The following is a 21,320-nucleotide window of genomic DNA, read 5'->3' on the forward strand; positions in this document are numbered from 1 at the left end:
TCTCCATTTCTCTCTCTCTATCTTTCTCTGTTTCTCTCTCTCCAGCCTCTGTACTGTTATCTTTAGGCCTTCTCTTCTCTTCTCTTCTCTTCTCTTCTCTTCTCGTCTCTTCTCTCTTATTCTTATCAGTCCCTTTCTCTTTCACCATTTCTCCCCTTCTTTCTGTCTCTCTGTCACCATTCCCTTTTTGCTTCTTTAGGCCTTTCATTCTCCTCTCTTCTCTTCTCTTCTCTTCTCTTCTCTTCTCTCACTATCACCCCTCTTTTTGGCTCCTTTATTCAAACCATCATTTTAGATCTGTTTTTGCTCCTCCCCATTACAGCCTATCTTCTCTTTTTTTTACTCCGTTCCTTCACTCATATCACTTTTTTTCTTGTTCTTGTTTTCCCCTCCACTATATTCCTCTCCTTTTCTCTCTCCTTTTGTCTTCCTTTCCTCCTTCTCTCAAACTCACCACTCTTCATCTTTCTGGATCTTTTACTCAGTCTCTATGCACTTCAGGTGTTCAGACCTTTCTTTCTCCTTCCCTCATTTTGGCCCGTCCGTCTTCTCTTCTCCTCTCCTTTCCCTCTTTCCCACTTTCATAAATCCTTTTCTCTTTCTCTACCCCCTCCCTTCTCTACATCCCTCTTTTCTTTTTCTTTTTGTCTTTCTCCTCTCTCTCTCTCTCTCTCTCTCTCTCTCACTCTTTGCGGTCTCCTGTGCAGTCCTTTCGGAGCGCAGCGTTTAATGTGATAATAAGGTGTGAAAATGGAGCCACAATGGCGGAAGGAGGATTGCGCTGGCGGATTTCAGCGCCACAAGCGAGTGTGTGGCGTGCGGGCCTGGCTAGAGCCTCAGAGCTCTGCAGCTTCCGACCAGCGGGCTCACGCAGGATCCACATACAGGGTGTACACTGTACACTTGCTCTTCTGTTTGCATGGCTTGAGCCAGTGTCTTTAGGATTCAACTGTGACTGCATTATTTGATTTTTTTCTTTAATGACTATTAATTTTTTACTATACTCTGTACGTTTTCTATACCCCGTACTCTTGTCTCCTTTATAATTTTATTTCTTGTTGGCTGTTGGCCTGTGTATGCTCTATGTATTGTCTGTGTGTGCTCAGGTTATGCACACCCAAACGACTGGCCGTGCTAATGCAGCTCCATTCTGTGTGTGTGTGTAGATGCAGCCGTGCCGGAGCGTGACTCTGAGGGGAAGGACAGGGCTGGCGGTGAAGATGGCGAACACAGTGTGACCAGTCATGATGAGCGAGCAGGTGAGGAGGATTTGGACGATGAGTCCATCTTCACCTGTGATAACTGCCAACAGGACTTCGAATGCCTGGCTGACCTGACGGAACACCGCACCAACCACTGCCCTGCAGGTACGCCGCACCACCATTTGCGTGTGCCCTTTATGTCCCTTGTGCCTTCACATTCTCACTTTCTCACATCCTCGATTATACCTCAGATCGGACAAAAAACATAAACAACAAAGAAAACTGTAAACCTCCAGGAGTTAAAGGGGAATTTAACAGATTAAAAAAAAATCTGTATAATTCATTGGTTGACAAGTAAACAAAATCAGGGTGGTTTGATGTGTATTTGATGTATTTGTAACCATTTGTGACCGTTCTATGTGAGGTAGCTTTTAAAGGCATTAAAGACTTTGGACATCAAGTTCCTATGAACAGTTCTGACTCTAAAATAGTGCTTTTTACATCAAACTACTCTGAATGATTTTACATCATAACCATTTAATTTTTTATGCAGACATTTTGAAGAATTGGTAGAATTTTCATTTAAGGCAAAGTGAAGAACCAGTTACATCATGATATCAGTAGAAACAGTGTGTCAGTTTTCGTACGCGAATCAGAGAGTGTGCGTCCCTCTGACATCTTTCACTGCAGGGGCTGCTATGTTGCTCTGTGGCCATTAGAGTCAGTGAGCGTAGCCGGTGTGCATGTGTTCGACCCTGTGTTTCAGTCTGACTGTCTGCTGTTCCAGTCTGACTCTTATCTCCCCCTACCATTTGTGTCAACATATCAGCATAGAGTTCGCAGTGGCTTCTCCACAAGAGCACCGTGCGTGTGTGTATGTGTGTGTGTGTGTGTAGGGGCCTGCTCTGGAGTCAGTGGTGTCCCACAGGAGAGTGGTGTTTTAAAGCTAACACGCTGTACACGCACACAATGCCCGTTATTACAATCGCAGTAATTAATGAAACGCTGAAAGCGGCCCTGCAGGGGCATCTGCTTCCTTGCAGATTAATCAAGGGCCTCTCCTTAACGAGCAGAAACGGCGCGTAGTGGGGGAGAGAGAGGGAAAAAGAAAGAAAAAAGAGGGGGGGGAGCAGTTTGATAGCCCTACAGCCCTATTTGTATGTGTAAGGGCATGTAAGAGAGTTGTGGGGGGAAAGCAGAGCATATTTTTCCTTTCCTTTGTATGAAATATTCAATCAGGCTTTGATTGAAGAGGCATTTAGTCATGGACATGACGTGAAAGACGTCGTGGGGAGCGATAGAGGCAGACCTCACGGAAGTCTGCGAATAGCAGGGATGTGTTTCTGGGGGACACAATATGGCGTGACACACAGGCCTCACTCTCCCCTCCCCGTTTTGGCTGTCTAGCGGCGGTGTAATGAAATCAAGGCCCGGGATATGAGATGCGCTCGCTGCTCCCCAGCCGTCAGACAGCTACGTGTTGCTTAGCAGAGGGGAAAAAAGAAAGAGAGAAATGAAATGAATTGATAAAACACAGTGTCCTGGGGGACAGAGTGCTGGAGATTGCGGAATAATCCAGGGCTGCGGCTGGGGGATCGCATCTCTGCTTGTGCCGTCCTCCCTCCCAAACACTTGCACGCGCACACACACACACAAACACACACACACAAAAGATTCAGGCTTTATTATTATTATTGAAAAGAACGGTAAATTAAAAAACACTCACTGGCGAATCCTTTTAAGTTCTCTGTGTACCACTGGGAGAAACTCTAGTGGGGGGAAAAGAGCTGCATGCTGAACTGCGACTGCATCAGATAGGGCAAAAACACACGCCATTGTGTGTGTGTGTGTGTGTGTGTGAGTGTGTGTGAGAATGCCATGTTGTGGCGAATGCTTGGCTCCCTTGGCACAGTGCAGGGCCTGGCCAATAACGCTATACCAACAGAAGGCTTATAAACTCCACTCTATCAATTTAGCATTATTATTGTGAGCACATGGCACCCAGTGTGGTAATATGGGCCAAAGCAAACTCTGCCTTGTCACAAAAAGAAATAAAAATCTACTCCTCTAACAATATTTCATGCACTATAGGATTAAACCTGAAATCCCATAATGCGGGGTGCATGTGTTTGTGTGTGAGAACATCAGGCTGACCTCTTGTTATAAGGACAAGGTTTTGGTAACCCCTGCCCCCACCCCCTTCCAATTCATTACCTTCTGTTTTGTCCCTCATGCCAGTCTTCTTTTTTCTCTTCTTGTCCTGTATCGCTCCTGTCACTTCTCTGCTTCAGTACATGACAGTGTTTTTATAACCGTTTGCCCTCCCTCTGCACTGAGCTTTAACCTCCCACTTAGAGCTCGCTTACTACCCTGCCCCCATTGCGTGTGTGTGCAAGTGTGTCTGTCTGGGTTTTTTTTAAGGGGGGTGTATGTACAGTACTGTGCAAAACTCAGAGACCACCCTTCATTTACTTAATTTCAGTCAAACAACAAGGTTTTTGTTTTTTCTGGAGATATCTCTGAGAAGATATCTCTTAACAAAGAAAGCAAATAAGCAAAGGAAAATAAGGGTTTTACAAACTGGAGTTAAAAAAGTAGAGATGTAGAGAAAATGGAACTCCTACCTAATGTGTAAGACCTGGTAGACCAACAAAACTGTCACTGTCACCATCATCAGCAGTACTTAAGGCTTTATCTTTGAGAGAGAGAAGAAAATCAAGCTCCTTTCTTGATTCAGAAAGGAATAAACCCCAAGTGTTTCTGTCCATCCATCCACTGTGAGAAGACAACTCAGCACTATAGATCTGAAAGAGTGTCTAGCTGTCAAGAAGCTGTTACTGAGAAAAGGAAATAGACAAAAAAGAATAAAAATTGTAAACCAAGGAAGCTACTGGTGTTTTCAGAGCAATGGACTGACCACTCCAGTATCCAGACCTCTGAATGCATTTGGGATTATTTGGATCGTGAGAAGCAGAAAATGCAAACTCTAAGACTGAATGTTGGAGGTGTGGAAAAATATCCCAGTGGATTTCTTTGAAGAACTGTAGGGAAGGCTCCTGGAAAGAATGGAGGCTGTAAAAAATGCAAAGAGTGGACACAGTTAATACAGAAACAAATTGTATTATATTTATTTGTGAAGTCTTCCAGTATAACTTGGCCATTGGCTGGATATGAAATAAATGAAGGGTGGTGTCTGGCTTATGCACAGTATTGCATGTGTGAGATTTACTGTAGGTTTAGACTGAGTGTTGAAAGGGTGATATGTGTGTGTGTGTGTAGATAGTGTTGCCTGATTGGTATCTGTTGGTGTGTTTATATATGTTGGCATCTGGTGTGTCTTTGATTTTATGTGTGTATGTAGGTGCATATTTGAATCCCTCCATTCTTATATTTATGTCCAGTCTCCCGTGTGTATTGTGTGCATGCGTGTGTATTTATCTAGGTGTCAGGAGGGTTTTTTGAGTGTAGGTTTGTGTGAGATACTTGTGTGGGTGGGTGTGATCCTGTGTGGTTGGGTGTGATACTGTGTGTGTGTATGTATGTGTGTGTGTGTGTGCGGGCCGAGTCTGGGGGGAGTCTCTACAGGAGGAGGAATCTGGAGCACTGGCTCCCTGAGGAGCGCTTGGAAAAAAACCTCAGATCAAATGGAGAACATTCACTGCTCCGCTCCGCTCCAGTGCCCTGCGACCGGCCAAGGTTGGGCTATGGCTGTTAACAGTCCCGCTCTCTCTATCTCTCTCTTCCTAACTCTTTTTCTCTCTCTCTCTCTCCCCTGTGGCCATGTGCAGCTGACCCCTTCACCAAACATCCCCAGCCCCCTCTCTGCCTGCTGGCCAGGGCTCAGTCTCAAGCCCTGCTGACCCAGTGTACAGGAGAGGAGACCCAAGGTTAAATCTCCACAGCAGAGCCTGAAGGCCTGCTGTTCAGCACCCACACCAGCTCATGTAGCTCAGGGGTTTAAAATTTTTTATCAAGTGGCCCATATTTTTAAAAGCTTTTTTTTCATGTGGGCTCCCAAGTGGCACACCCATCCAAGGTTTCACCTTATCGTCAGAAGGTCGCTAGTTTTAAACCCAGTTATGAGAGTCACTTCCCTGAAGCAATGTTAGCTAATGTACCATATTGGGAACTTAAGCTGCTTTTCCAGTGTGTGGTACCAGTTCGACATGACTCTACCAGCCTTTTTTGGTTTTCCATTAGGCAAATCTGGTACCTGGTACTGTGTACTAGTTTTAGTATCACCTCCGTCAAAGTTCTAAGCGAGCTAAACCGATACCAAAAGGTGAGGTAAAAACACTGCAGACTAGAGAGAATCGCTAAATACATGTGCTAATGTTAGCTACCAGGTTAGCGTACCCTCTTGCGTTGCCTTTGAGCAACCAGAATCGTCTCGTCATCTGAACTCTGATGTAGTATTTTCCAAACTATCCTGTTTTTTTAGCAATCTTTTGTCTTGCTGCCATCAGCCCCTTCTGAAGAAAATTTGTCTTCTTCATATCATGGCAGGTTTACATGGCGTCGCTATGACAACCAGCTACATTGAGGGGGTACTATATCTTCATCCGATAATGAAGTAGCTGGAATCAGAAGCGAGTAGAGTCGAGTAGATGTGTACAGGACAGCTGCCATGCTCAAATGATGTAGAAAAGTAAAAATCGAAAAAAAATGGAGATACGTTTTCTTTGGACAGCAATGATATACAGAGAACCAATAGTGTCCTAGTTAATTTGACAACATGAGAAAAAATATTTTATTTGATTATATTATTGAAAAATATTTGAGTCTGTTTCCATTCTGCAAGTGAAACTGCCAATTTCTTTCTTCTTTAAAGAGGATGCAAGGTTATGTATTGGTTATATATATAGTTATATAGGCTATTATGTATATATAAAGCCTATTTTTAAATCTGTCATTTTGGCAACCTTTGTTAACCTAGCACGACCCACCTGAGGGTCATGACCCTATGTCTGAAAACCAGCAGTGTAGCTAAAGCTGCATCATGTCTGGGTTATAAATAGTGGCTCGACCTCCTCTACTACTTACCCAAATTCATGTGGCAGGCCAGTGGGTAATCGGGGGGCAGAGATGTGGCACAGTTTGTGTGTGTGTTTGTGAGTCTCTCTCTTTATTTCACACACACACACACACACACACACACACACACACACATCCTGCATCATGCAGAAGTGACCATTGCGAGTCCTGTGCTGCAGCTGAGCTCTGCTTGCCTGTCCATCATTGGCTGCAGACCCATCAGCTGACCACTTTTGAAACGCATACCTTCATCACCTTTGTCAGTTCATATACTGTGTGTGTGTGTGTGTGAGGGAGAGTGTGTGCTCTTGTCTCCATGTGAAATAAAGGTCACAACTGGTGAGAGACTGAGGGAGTGAGAAAGAGAGAGGGATGGGTGCCGAGAAAGAGGAATAGAGCGAGAGAGAGAGAGAGAGAGAGTATAAGACTGGTTGACAAGAGAGAGAGGCAGCCATGTGGGTAAACGAGAGAGCTGTCAGTCATGTGGGGGGCGGGCTCTCCGCCTGTCAGATACAAATAGGAGGCGAGTGCTAATTAACCCGCCTTCACAAGACTGAAGGGAACAGCGAAATCTCTAGAGGGAGAGAAGGGGGGGACTCAGTCAGCAGGAATAGCTCTACTGCACTCACTCACTCTCTCTCTCACTTCACACAGAGAGAGAAAGAGAGAAAGAAAGAGGGGAAAAAAGGTACTTTGCTGTGTGCTGAGACGTCATTCAGTGCTGCACTTCAAATCACAGGCACTTTCACACATTTGTTACGCAAATTTACATCCTATTAAACTGATGGTTACACAATATTTTGTTGTTGCCGGTGTTGTTTCTGGCTTTACATGCCAGTACGGTGCCTTATCCTTTTAACACACACACACTTGTTTTATTATGGGTGTCATGTATCATATTTATTATATATTATCTGTATGTATCCATATGTGAAAATATATCTTATATGTGTGTGTGGGTATCTACCAATATGTCCAAGCCAATATGTCCTACCTATGTCTCAATTAAATAAAGGCCTGTCATGATGAAATTTTAGCTGGTGATTAATTGCCATACAGATAATTACGATTAAAGATTGCATTGATCTTTTTTGCTTGTTGTATGCAGTTATTAAAATAGGAGCCTAAAGTAGCTGTGGATACATAGTAGCTCCAAATTAATGATAAAAACAGCTCAAGCTCAGACACCCTCTAAAGGTGTTACAGCATTAAGTTAGAAGTTATAAACTTTTTGTAAGACCCATGATGTGTCTCATTGCGTTTTCTGCTTTATTTTATCTACAGATATTTGCCCCAACCAGACTGATGAAAACACACCAAATTCACACTCTGTTTGTTGTGACGGAAGCATATGATTGTTGAAGCTAACAACTGCAGAAAATAATAATGGTCAGCTGAAAAAAATGAGGCAATTATGTAATATTTGTGAGTGACCTAATAGAGAATCTATATACTCTTTATAGTCTAAACATGAACCTCAGCCCAACTTTAACCAAATGATTAAATGATTTCACCTGTTCAGGTAACATTGTAAGTTAGTCCCTGTTTTTCTCTGGTTGGGACATTTTTTGTTCTGAAAATTTACAAACATGCGCACACACATCTGTGTGTCATCTCTTCTGTGAATGTGGGATATTGTGTGTGGGTGTGTGTGTGTGTGTGTATGTGTGTGTGTGTGTGAGAGGTGGACCGGACCACTGCAAGGTTCAGCCTCTCTTGGGTGTTCCTATACATACACACTCACACACACTCAATCCACTCACACACACTCCTCACTCTACCTTATCCGACCACACTGCTATCTGTCCTTCTAACAACCCCCCACCCCCTGAAGAGTTCCCGCCTGTCGTCAGGGTGGCAGCTGAATCCAGAGAGGCCAAGACTCTTATTAAAGCCACAGATCACTTTCCCCTCCACCATCCATCCACAGAGAGAGGGAGAGAGAGAGAATGAATGCTCTGCAACATGATCCAGCATCATAGACAAAGAGAGTGGGGCCATATTTGGAGGAGGATGTATTGTTTTTGCTCAGATATTAGTGCTTCCAATTGTCCTTTTTAAACTGTGTGTGTTGATTAGCTGGTGTTTGTAATTTTCACTGTGTGTGTGTTCAATAGTTTGTGTTTGTTTTAGTTGTGTGTGTTTGTGTATGTGCAACATTTTCTGTGAGTATTTGCAGGTCTGTGTTTATTATATTAAATGTCTGTGTTTGCACAAGTCAAGAGGGGTGTGTGTGTGTGTGTGTGTGTGTGTGTGTGTGTGTGTGTGTGTGTGTGTTTGCAGAAATAAGAGCAAGCGTTCAGTGTTTTCTGAATGTGCTCTCTGCTTTGTGTTGGTCTTCCCTTACTCCCCCCCTTCACTTTGTTTCTTATGCTCACCATCTAGCTCTCTCTCTCTCCCTCTCTCTCTCTCTCTCTTTCTCTCTCTCTCACACACACACAAATACTGTCTCTCATTTTCTTCTTCTTTTCACCTTTTCTGTCTCTCTCTTCCTCTCATTTCTCTCTCTCTCCCTCTCCCTTGTCTCTCTCCCCCTGTCTCTCTCATCTTGTTCTGCCTCTTTCTCTCTCTCACCCTTTTTCTTTCTTCTCTCTCCCTCTCTCTTTTGGTTCTCTGTTCTTCTTTATCTTTTCTCCTTCTCTGTCTGTCTGTCCCCCTCTTTCTTCTCTTTTTTCTTTTTTCACTCGATGTTTCTGTTCTCTTTTCCCCTCTTTTCATTCTTTTATCATCTTTCTGTTTGTCTTTTTCTTTCTTTCTCTCTTCTCTCTCCATCTCTCCCCGTCTCTTTCTCTCACTGTTTTTCTTTTTTTCTCTCCCTCTCTCTTTCAGTTCACTGTCTCCTTTATCTTTTTTCATTCTGTCTTTCTCTCACCCTTTTTCTTCTCTCTCTCCCTCTCTCTTCCCCACTCTTCTCTTTTCTTACTCTCTGTTGTTTTCTTCTTTCTGTCTCCCTCACTCTTTTTTCATCTTTCTATTTCTCTCTCTCTCTCTCTCTCTCTCTCTCTCTCTCTCTCTCTCTCTCGTCTCATCTCTCTCTCTCTATCTTTTTCTTTCTACTTTCACCCTCTCTTTTGGTTCTCTGTCTCTATCTTTTCTCCATCTCTGTCTTTCTCTCTCTCTTCTCTCTCTGTCTCTCCCCCTCTCTCTCTTTCTCTTCTCTCCCTCTTTCTCTCTCCCTCTGTCTCTGTCTCTCTCTCGGAGCCGGAGGGTGGCCTGAAGATTCCTCCACTAAGCCCTTGGCACAGATACAAATGCAGTCACAGCTGGTTGTAAACTCAGGTTTTCCAGGGAGAGCAAGAGAGAGAGATTGAGGGGAGGGGAGGGGGGCACAGCATGGAGTGCGCGGGAGAGAGAGGGAACGAGAGACAGAGAGAGAGAGAGAGGGAGGGAGGGGGTTAGACGGAGGAGGGTTGTTTCGAAGCACACTGGAAGTCATTTTTCATCACAGGGTTCATTTTTCACAATGAAGTTCTCTCTTCTCCCTCTCTCTCCGTCGCGGTCTGCCTCTCTCTCTTTCTTTTCCTCCTTCCTTTTTTCTTCTCCTCCTCCTTCCTTTTTCTCCTCTCCACGCTGCTGACAACTCCTCTTTTCCTCGCTTTTACATCTTTCTCCTGTTTTGCTTCACTCCTTCTTTCTTTTTGGCTCCCTCTCTTTCTCTCTCTCTCTCTCTCTCTCTCTCTCTCTCTCTCTCTCTCTATCTCCCAGCCCTACTTTTTCCTTTGCCTCCTCCTCCTCCTCCTCCTCTCTCTCGGCTGTTATGAAATATGGATGGCACCAGTTTGGGGAGCGCTGCGACTCTCTCTGGCAGAGAGCATGGCTCTCTCTCTCTGCAGAGACCCGGCTTGTGCATGCACCTAAACACTTCACTGAGCAATCTGTCAACATGTCAGCAACACATGTTTTGTTAAAAGAGAGAGAGAGGGAGAGAGCGAAAGAGAGAGAGAGAGAGAGAGAGAAAAAAAAAAGAAAGTGCTTCCAGAGGGAGTAATGGTTCCCACCAGGACTCCGAAAATGCTTTGAATTCAGCAGATTTCTATTGCGGGGGGACTCCCCTGGGGTGTCTTTTTTACAATGCCTTGCATTTCAGAAATTTGAGCCAAAGACCCCTGGGGGCGTCCTTTCATAATGCCTGAAAATGTAGGGTTATATTGTGTGCAGTTCCCCATGGGGGCTTTATTAATACCTGAATTCTGAGGCACTGCAAATTACACAGGGACTCGGCGGGGGCCCGCGCTCGCACCAGGAAGGGAGAAAAACTCTGCAGGGACGTTTTCTCTTCTCTTCTCTTCCTCTTTCCTCCCCTCCTCTTCTCCTCTCTCCTCTCCTCTCCTGTTTCCCTCTTTCTCTCCGTCACTCTCACTCTCTCTCTCTTTTTTGTGCTTCATGCAAGAGTGGAATAGAAGAATTTGCCAAAGGACACAAAAAAGGAGTGTGTGTGTGTGTGTGTGTGTGTGTGTGTGTGTGTGTTGGCGGCAGACTCCTTGTATTCAGCTTGCCTGCTCAGAGGGAAAAATCAGCCGATTAAAAATGTAACTCCCCCTCCCTCTTGCGCTCTCTCTCTCTCACACACACACACTCTCTCTCTCTCTCTCTCCGTGCGCGCTGTGCTGCTGTGTTGAGCTTGCAGTCGGAAGAAGGGAGAGTAAATATTTGGGCTGTCTGTGTGTGCCCAGGAAAAAGCTGAAATCTGTTGGAATATCCACACACACTTTTTTGCCTGGTCTTAGGAAAGGGGGGTGGGGGGTGGGCTTGCGTTTTTTCGCCTTTCTATCTTTCTCTCACACACACTCACACACACACACACACACACAGAGTTACACTCATTTGTATTCATTGGCTTGAAGAATGCAGTGTGTACTTATGAATAAATGTCCTGATAATAAAAGTACACAATTACAAATCTATTTTTCTATGTATACCTATACCTATATACATAATTCATGTACTGCATATTTGCACAAGCCTCGGCCATACGTCTTTATATTTCAGCATGTGATTTTTCCTAAGGCTGCTGTTGCTGTAGCATTCAGATTTGGAAATACATTTACACAGCTGCACATGATACAGTCAACACAGCTACATTTGATAGTGCTGTGCAGAGACTGTGCTTTCATTTATTTCATCTCCACACAAAACAGCAATTAAGTACAGGCCATTCATTTTTTTAGGAGATATTTCTGAGTAGATTAGTTATAAGATTGCACTTGCATAAGGAAGCAGAAAGTCAAATGGTCAAGTGAAAAACTCCAAAACCGGAGGAAATGAGGTACAGTGAAAATGGGATTCCTAACAACCGTGCAAGACCTGGTAGACCACCATCCGATAAACAGAACTTTGTTTTTGAGAGAGAGGAAAAAATCTCCATTCATGCTTCTGAAAAAAAATCCACAGGTGTTTCTGTCCATCATTCTGCTGTGAAAAGACAACTTAATGTTTTGAGTCTGAAAGAGTGTAGCTGTTACTTTAAAAAAGGAAATAGACAAAAAAGTAGAAAGTTTGCAGTTCAAACAGAGAAGCTACTGGTGTTTTCAGATTATTGGACTCACCACCCAGATCCCAGGCGTCAGCTTTATTTAATGTTTTTGTGATGACATGTTGTCAGATGCAAAAAATGCAACCAACTTGTAAGACTGAACTTTGGAGGTAAAAATATTCTTTTTTTCTTAAAAAAAAGCAAGTCTCCTAAAAATAGTGTATGCTGTAAGCAGTAAGCATGGACAGACTAAATAATAACAAAAATATATATGTTTAGTTGTGTATAATTCTCTCTTCTACCCATGTTTTCTGCTGTTTTCGCGACCCTGAAAAACTTTGTTCCTAATGGCCATTTTGACTGGAAATGAAATAAATGAAAGGTGGTCTCTGACTTTTACATAGTACTGTAAATATAGTCTAATTTATTAACCCCTTAAATGGCCAAAGTTTTATTACACATTTCTATAACCTAAGAATAGCTCAGGCGGTTTGCATTGAAGTCCCTGTTGTTACTGATTAATAAGACATAGTATGTAATAATCTGGGGATTTTAAGGGTTTAAATGAACTTTGTAATTGACTGTTCAGTTTGGTGCAACAGTTGACAGGCCTCGTTCTCATCTCCTTGAGTGATTGTGTGGATGCAGGGTTTGTGTGTGAGTCCACTCTATAATGGCAGCCCTTTGTTGGTTTTTACTAGAGCACTTTTCATGTTGGAGCACTGTACTAGATGTGGATAGAGGGAGTGAGGGGTTTGAGCCATTGAGTGGCAGCAGCGATCAGTTGCACCACAACCAAACATTCGGTGTGCTGTAAGATAGAGAATGCAGTTGGGTATATAACTACTGTAAAAATACCGTCCATCAGTAGAGATGGAACAGACACAGTGCACAAGTAGTAATGCTGTTTCCCATTTACGTGAGCAGATATTTCCACAAAAACAGGTTCAAAAATAGGAACCTGTGGTTTTCTCTAAGACCCTGGTATGTTCACCCCTAAACAAGTAGCAGAGGTGCGGAGATGTCAGCTGATGTGTCACACTCAAACATGTAGTTATGATACTGCATTAGTCTGAGTGCGTATGAGAATGTGACCTCGGCCGGGGGGTGTGACCTGAGTGACTCCGGGTGCTGGAGAATAGAGCTGTCACCAGCCCCTTCACAGGGAGCCACAGTAATGAGGAACAGCCTCAGTTCACTCAGATTCCTGCACCCCTACAGCGACTGCCCCAAACCTCTTCCACTCTCTCTCCCTCTCTCCCTCTGTCACTCTCTGTAGGCTTTATCCTAGTCACCTCTCTACTCCTCGTTGCTGTATGCCCCTTGTCGCCCATAAGCCCTCTCGCTCTTTCTCTCTCTCGCTCTCCCCCTCTCACTCCCATAGAGAACCCCCCCAACCTGTCCTCCCTCTCTCTCTCTCCAGCTCTCCTGTGGTTTCTTTTCTCCCTTTTTCTCTTTCCTTTCATTCCCTTCTTCCCTCCTGTCGAGCTTGGCCTAGGTGTCCTGCAGACCTCTCTCTCCTCTCTCTCTCTCCTCCCCCCCCTCTCTCACTGTCTCAGGGTGTTGGGAATGGTCCTCTAATCACTGTTCCCTACATTGGGAATCAAGAGCTCTATGTAGAACACTGTTGTTGTTATTGTTATTATTATTATTATTATTATTATTATTATTATTATTACTTCATGATGTATAGTCTGATTATATTTTGAAGTATGCTGACAACATAAGGTAATATTACAACATATTTCATCCTTGTAGGCAGACTTCCAAAATAAAGCACTAAATAGTGAATAGGACACATAGGTTTTGGGACATAGCCCCTAGTCTTTCTGTCTGTCTGTCTCTCTCTGTTTCTCCCTGTCTCTCACCCCTCCATTATGTGTGCCTCGGTGTGGCGCTTCATCCCTCACTGGCTCCCTGTAGCAGCCTGAGTGTGGCCAGTGTCCAGTGGTGAGAAGTGGACTTTTCAGGCCCATCAATATATATACTCTCTTGGTCCATCTGCTGTTGTCCTTGCCGGACACTAACACTTAGAATGATCAGGTGGTGTTGTGTGTTCACTCAACTCACTGAAACCACCCTACAGGAGCAGATACTGCGTATGAGCTTATGCATACGCACACACACGCTCAGTCCCATACCCCCCCCACCATTCTTTCACTTTGTCCCACTCAAGGGGCCCAAATCTCACACACACAGACACACACACAGACTGCAGCGGAGGCAAAGGGCAGTGTGCCAGGGGGAGAGCTGTTATAATAGTTTTAACCCTGCGCTCAGGTGTGGCTCGCCTTTGTCAAGTGAAATGTCAGGGAAAAGCACTGCCCCTGGGACGCACGCACCGAGAAAAAGCGGGCAAGGCTGTCTGCCTCCACACTCTTTTCAAAGAGCCCAGCCATGCCCCCTTTACACAGGCACACACACACACACTTACACACACACACTCCAGAGTCCATTAACCATGGCCAACACACATTCACACACACACATGCACACAGAGACCTACACACATCAACACAATCGCTCTTTCGCTCATGCACACAGACACGCTTTCACACGCAAACGGGCACATGGACTCACTCATAGGTGCACTCACCAGTAGCGGTTCACACTCACTTTTGGATTGATCCGTAGGAGACAGCTCTGGTCCCTTTTATGTGCACTTAAAAGGGAAAATCAAGTGATTTTTTCAAAATTGGTGCAAAATTCAATGAAGTAAACAGTCATTCAGAATTGTTGGACTTGATGTGAAATGCTCCATTCTAGAGAACCCGAGTTCACAGTGGGGTGAACCTAGAATCTTTCACAGTGGTGGTGATAGGAACCAGACGTGTGAAGCATTTAATGCCTCTAAAAGCGCAAATCACAGAAATGTATTAGACATTGTTTTATGCTAGTTTTGAGTTAAAAGACAATTTTTTAATATCCATTCATAGTTGAGAGGTACATTCAAGGTAAAGTCCAGACAGTCCCCAAGGATAAGTTATTTTTTACATATTTCATATTAACATTACATATAAAAACACATGACTTTTGTAGGTTTACTGATCGTTTTGGATTGTAATTAAAAAGGCTATATTTGTCTTGTAGAACAATGGTTTCCAACCTGGTCCTCAGGGCCTCCTATATGGTCCAAGTTTTTACTCTAACCCAACTCACTGCAACACACAGTGATAAAGGAAAAATGTGGACTTGTTAGACTGAATACTGAGTTGGGAACTTCTGTTGTAGACATCAACCCGGTTCCTATCACCATCACTATATGAACAGTGATCCATTTACATGGAACCACGCTGAATGACTGTACATTTCAGTGACTGAATTATATAGAAATTTTGAAAAGGTTGGTGGACTTCCCCTTTAAAGTGTTTTTGTGTGTGTGTGTGTGTGTGTTTGTGTGTGTTCGTGTGTGTGGTGGGCAAGGGCTTTGATGTTTGTGTGTGTGTGAAGGCATGTGTTTGTGCTGACAGTAACGACAGATTCATTGTGTCTGGAACGCCCACTCAAGTGAATCCAGTCTGCATTTACAGTATGGGAGTAATAAAAGGAGAGAGAGAGAGAGAGAGAGAAAGAGAGAGAAAGAAAGGGCGAGAGACAAAGAGAAAGAGTGCTAGTGTTTTTGAATGCAGTTGTGTAGTGGCCTATTTATTGTGTGCATAAAGAGTGACTGAAGGGAGCCGTAGGAGGTCATAGAGCAGTGGCACTAGAGAGTGTGTGTGTGTGTGTGTGTGTGTTTGTGTGTGTGTGCGTGCGTGCGCGCGCATAAGAGAGAGCCTCTGTTCTGCTCTGCATCTTCCCATGTGGAGGGACTCCCCTCAGGGACCTGGACCAGCCTCGGGCAGGCTCTCTCACACACACACACCCGTTACAGCCCCTTCGTGCGCGCACATACACACACATACACACACAGTCTGACGTCAGTGCTGTGACTGGCTTTGCTCCCCTGGGTGCCAGGAGCAGTCTTTGTTCCCCCTCTCCCCCTTCCTCTGCCTGTCCTTTGTCCCTGGAAATAGCTGTCCAGCTAAGTGCCTGATCGCAATCCTCCATGTCTCCGAAGGGTCGCACGAGGGGGGCGTCCGAAATGAACAGAGAGAGAGAGAGAGAGAGAAAGATGGATGGATAGGTAGAGAGAGAGGAAAAAAGAGCGGTGGGTTTGGAATTAGCACACAATACGGAGCGTAATTGAGCAACGGAATGAGTGTAGGTGAAGGCACATTGATTCGTCAGAGCCTGTGACACTGGAGCCTCCCAAGAGAGAGGGAGAGAGGGAGAGGGAGAGAGAAGGAGAGACAGGAAAAGAAAGAGTGTGTGATGGGGGTTGGGCGTTCAAAGCAGAGGGCCGTCTACTGGGGTTAAAGATGTGGAGCATCCTTCCTCCCGCGTGCGCCCAAGCCAGTGTGAAATATTTAAGCCTGTTTTTCATTTGGGTGCAGCGTGGAAAACACACTGCTGAATAAGTTAGTATAGCCTGTGTTAAAGGAATCCTTAAGTATTTTTCAGCCTAATCTCTGTCTGCCATTTCTGTAATGTGCAGTGACAATAATTTACCTATACTCATTGATTCTATGCTACTTTTAATAGAAGCCAGTGGGCAGATGCTGCGTTCTTATATACTGTAGTGTCTACCGATTGACGTCTATTATAAGCATGGTTAGTCAACAGGTTTTCAGTTCAGGTCTAGAAGGTACATCCTAATTATTGTTCGAGGTGTTCACGCATATGCTACAGAAAGAGAAGAGAAACATTAGAATGTTCCTTTAAGGAAGGTTTTTCTGAAAGTCTCTTCCTTAAACACACGCAGACGCTCACAACTGCGTTATTAGGCCTCACCGCAACACCCTCCCAGTCTTTCTCACTTTTCTTTCTCTTTTCTTTTTGTGTCTGCCCCCCCCCCCCTCTCTCGCGCGCTCTTTTCGTTGCGTTTAATGAGTGCAGCTCCAGCGGAGCGCGGTGGGGCCGTGGCTGGGCCTGCTCTCTGGCTGGGCTGGTGGGAGCGCCCCTGCTCGAGTAATGAACTCCCCCAGGACGTGGCACAGCAATGCGGGCCACTTTCCACGCTCCATTCCCAGGGCAGCTTGGGACTACTGCTGCTGCTGCTGCTGCTGTTGGAGTGGGGGGTGCCGAAGGAAAGAGAGAGAGAGAGAGAGAGAGAGAGGGAGACTCGCCCCCCCGGTCTGCTGCCAAAGCGTGCGGCCTGTGAGCGGGTAGATAAAGTGGGATGGGGGGTGTGGAGGAGAGGGATCGGGGAGAGTGTGCGCTTGTGTGTGTGTGGATTGGGGGGCTCTGACAGCTGTGGGGGCTCAGGGCTGACTGGTGTGGGGCTGATAAGGGGTCGGTGCGGATCGGAGGCGCGAGGAGAAGACTAATAATCCACCGGCACACACGCACACACTGGCACCGTGTGGGAAAGTTAAGGAGAGCTAAAGGGAGAGGCAGGAGAGAGCAAGTGAGAGTGTGTGTTGGGGTGGTGGGGGGAGTGAATGCGAGAAATAGTAAGGGGGCACACATGACTGTCTTGCCAAGTGCGCCTCACAAGAATCACCACACCTCAGGTTGTGGAGTTTTCTTCATCCTTCTTGTTTTCATTTTTGAACTGAACACTTATTGTATGAAACTGTAATGTTCACATCATGCACTCTGTTCAACTGTCACTTTTGGTCTGCTTTCATATCGTCATTGTCGAGACACACCCTGTATCTTGGGTTATCATAATGAATTACGTCACAGTATGCCACAATATGCTCTAATATATTGTCAGTATCGTCAGTACTTAACAGGGAATTCCACCATTTTTTCAAATTTTTTGGATAGTTTTATCATTGAGAGGTAAACAGAGTAATTCAGAGAGTGTTGATGTAAATGGCGCCTTTGTTGATAAGCTTGCTCAGATTTCTTTACAGTTGTTTTGGTAGGAACCGGGGGGCTTTATATGTGATACCAGTAACTGTAAAATAGTGGTATTTCCAAAAAATAAATAAATGGATGCATCTTTAAGTACTCTTTTGCTTTACTACACCCTGCATGTACGTCTCTTGAAAAGACTTCTTTTAAAAAAGAGATTGAAGGCCAAAACCTTTTCTATCAAAACTATCATAAAACCCAGGCAACAAGTCATAACTATTTCACGTAACAACTTTTCAGGGACGTTTTAAAATGTCAACAGTAGTATACAGTGCAGCACACTGTACAGCCAAGCTTTCCTAGTCGCCTCAGATTCCTCTGTCCACACACACACTGTCAACACTAGGCAAATGAGCACTTTCAGGCACAGCACTTCACTCCATTCTTTCCACTAGTGAGAGAAAACACTACGTTCAAATTAAATAAGACTCCAAATATTAAAATAAGAGTTGTTTTCCCCCTCATGTAATAATACTCATACTGTATGTCCTTAATTATTCATTTTTAGTAATACAGTCTCTTTAATGGCTTGAAACACTAGTAAGTAATGAAACACTTGGGGGTTTGATTTAATTTAATTTTTTTCCATATTAATTTAATTTTGGGGCATGTGTGTGAGTGTGTGCTGCGACAAAGCACGCCCTTCCTCTGTGACTGTCTGCAGTGTGTGTATGTGTGTGTGTCTCTGATGGAGTGATTGAAATGAGGTGAGATACGGGTCAGAAAGAAAAGTGGGACACACCTATCTATGATCAACCTATACAAATAACGGTGCTTTTTTTCACAAGAACATTCAAGAGCACCGGTTGCCAGGTAATGACTCGCTTCATGTTGTGGCTAACCATTACAAAGTTTCTACTTCAGCACATACAAAAACAGAAAATGAGTACATTGGATACCTTCTGTAAAATAACATTTAACCTGCCGCTCCTGTGGTCTGATTTTGAAGAAGTGTGTGACAGCAGGTCTACATCAAATTCTGAACCTGGAGTTGGCTATAAGGAAGGTTTTCAGTTGGCAGCTGTGATGGTGGAGCAACTAAACAAAGTGAATACAGAAAATGAGAACAGAATAAGATTCAGGCAAAAAAAATAGGTTTTGAAATGCTTCTCAGACTGGCTGGAACAAAGTAATATTGAGGCCAGTATTAAAAAAATCTGAGTTGAGCCTGATATTGCGACAGTTTTATGGTTATATCTGTAATGCAAAAGGCTACTGTTTTTTTGTGGTGGAAGGAATTGTTGATATTAAAGCACATTTGCTGCAATATTTGTGGTATTTGGGATCTCTTTGCTTTACTTTTTCTTTATTTTGCAGAACTGGGGTGAACCAAATCACAGCCACAATATTTTTCCCTCTCGCGCTTAAAATAGTGTAGTTAACTGTGCTCTTTTTCTATTTCCTCACTTAAAATGTATTTTGTAATAGAAACAACATGTTGATTCCACTCAAAGTGCTTTCAGAGTTAGATATTGGAGGTTCTGTACTGTTCAGCCATAAACGCTTGTTAGAAGTGATGCGCTTGTTCACACAGCAAAGTATTGTGATAGGTCATGTTTAATGGTAGAGTTAAGCAGATGATCTGCTTTTAAACGGGGGCTTACCTTTCCCACTGTTCTGGGGCCTGGGATGTGGGGGTTGTGGGCTGGAGGGAGGGTAGCGGAGGGGCTTGAAAGCCGACGCGGCCGTCGCCGCACGTCCATATTTGAAGCCATTTCCATGTTTCAGTTGTGGCGCGTTATTAAAAAGTGGAGATGGGGTGGTGTTTGATGTCGGGATGGGGCTGTACTTTTAGGCCGGTCCCTCTGCAATCCTTTTTTCTGCTGCAGAGTCCGAGCAGCCAGCGGCCGCCATTGATCTGCTGCTCCTGCCATGCCTGCCCTCCACCACACTCTGCGGGAGAGCCCAATTGTGTGAATGTGTGTGTCTTTGTGTGGCTGTGTGTGCTGGCATTTGTACTGTGTGCATGTATGTCTGTGTGTTATGTTTTTATGTATGGGTGTGTGTATGTGTGTGTATATATATATATATATATATGTGTATATATATATGTATATATATATATATATAGGTATGTATGTTGTGAGGATTAGTATGTGTATGCGTGTATGTCGGTTTATGCACATGTTTGTGTAGCTTTATAGTGCGTGTGTGGTGTGTGTGAAAGTGTGTGTGAAGGTCAGCTTGGTTTCTCCTTCCCAGAGAACAGCCCCTGGGGCGATGCCAGAAGTTTCCAACAAAAAGTTTTTTTTTTTCTAATTTCTGCCGGGCAGTCACAGCGGACAACTGTCCCCCCCTTGGGTCAGCAGGAGGCTCCCTGCGTGGGCTGGGGCCTTGCCGGCGGAGGGGGAGGGCCGGGACGGGATCTGGCAGTGTTTGTACGGCCCGGCAGGGGTTTGGGGTGTGTGTGTGTATGTGTGTGTGGAGGACTAGCGCAAAGGCAACCCCAGGAGCCAATGGATTGGAGAAGTTTTTCGTGGAGCCCCCATCCTCTCTCTCTCTCACCCCACGCTTTGGCGGATGTGGGCCGTAATTACTGGACCCCCTGGCCTCTCTTTCTCCCGGCCCCAGCCTTTGATCTGTTTCATGTTGGGCAGATTTTTTTTCCCCCCACTCTCTCTACCTTTGTCTCGTCCTCTGGTTCTTTTCTCAGCCCGCTCCTTTCTCTCTCCCGGACGAGCCCCCTTTGATGCAGACACTGTGCTCTCTTTAATACACAAAGGGACCACTTTTTTGCCCCCCCCCCCATCTATTTTGTTTTAAAGTTAGCTCCCTTTTGTTGATGGCCACATTGAACTTGATACTGATTTTCTTTCTCCGTCTTCCTTTTTTTTGGCACGGTTTGGCCATGACCTTGATGAAAGGCGGTAAAGCTCCTTTTTTTTTTCTTGTTGCCGTTCCGCACATTGTGCACGAGTGTGAAGGAGGAACGCCACAAAGCTAATGGCTTGGCCACTCCTTGGGCCGTCCTGCCTGTTACCGTTGTTTAGGATGGCTCCCTGAGTTTAAAAAGTCCCTCTCCTCGTTTGAACAGTAAAGAAAGGGACGGGACGTGGCGCGGCAGCACGCGCGTGTGTAGGAGAGGGGTCTCAGGGAGTGCATAGGTGTTGCGGAAAAATAATAACGCAATTATGAAAACAGACCAAAGTGAGTAAGCGGCCCCCACCTGTTGGCCGTTGTTTAGCGCGCCGTCCTGCGGGGCATTGATCCGCAGCCTCCCGCGCGCATGGGGGTGGGGGGCGAGTTTGTTTGTAAGGTAATGGCATTGTTAGCATAATGCTCTGTTGATTTGCCTTTCACCGTGGTTTGATGCAGCTATTCTTTTGGGCTAATTGCCACCCCACATATTGCTCGGCGCTGTTGAAGCGGCTGGCGCGACTTTGTAAGAAAGCTCGAATCTGATAGGCAATATCAGGGCTTGTGTGTGGGGTCTGGTGATTAGCTTTTGTTAACACAGGCTGGGTAGGGGTTGTGGCGGCTGAATCCAAATGTATGAGCACGATTGTTTCATCGTTGCAGCCTGGTATAGGATTGAGGTTGTTTCGCCCTGTTGAAGAACCTTCTTAAGTCTCTGAAACTGATCTCTCTCTTTCTCTGTCTTTCTTTCTGATTCTGTCACAGTGCCTGTAATCACAGTACTGAGGCTGAGGTACGTTTGAGTGTGAGGGAGAGAGTGAGATGGAAAAAGTGAGAGACCGTGAATGATCAGG

General features: G+C 44.8%; 1 protein-coding gene across 1 annotated transcript in view; it reads left to right on the plus strand.

Annotated features, from left to right (window-relative positions):
* The window catches only part of znf423 (zinc finger protein 423), a 193,731-nt gene that overhangs the window by 54,506 nt on the left and 117,905 nt on the right, over positions 1-21,320 (plus strand). The window contains 1 exon segment of the mRNA XM_036584852.1: positions 1,167-1,367. Within this exon segment, the coding sequence (XP_036440745.1) occupies positions 1,167-1,367 (201 nt within the window).

The sequence above is a fragment of the Colossoma macropomum genome, unplaced genomic scaffold, assembly GCF_904425465.1.
Source record: "Colossoma macropomum unplaced genomic scaffold, Colossoma_macropomum, whole genome shotgun sequence".
Classification (NCBI taxonomy): Eukaryota; Metazoa; Chordata; class Actinopteri; order Characiformes; family Serrasalmidae; genus Colossoma; species Colossoma macropomum.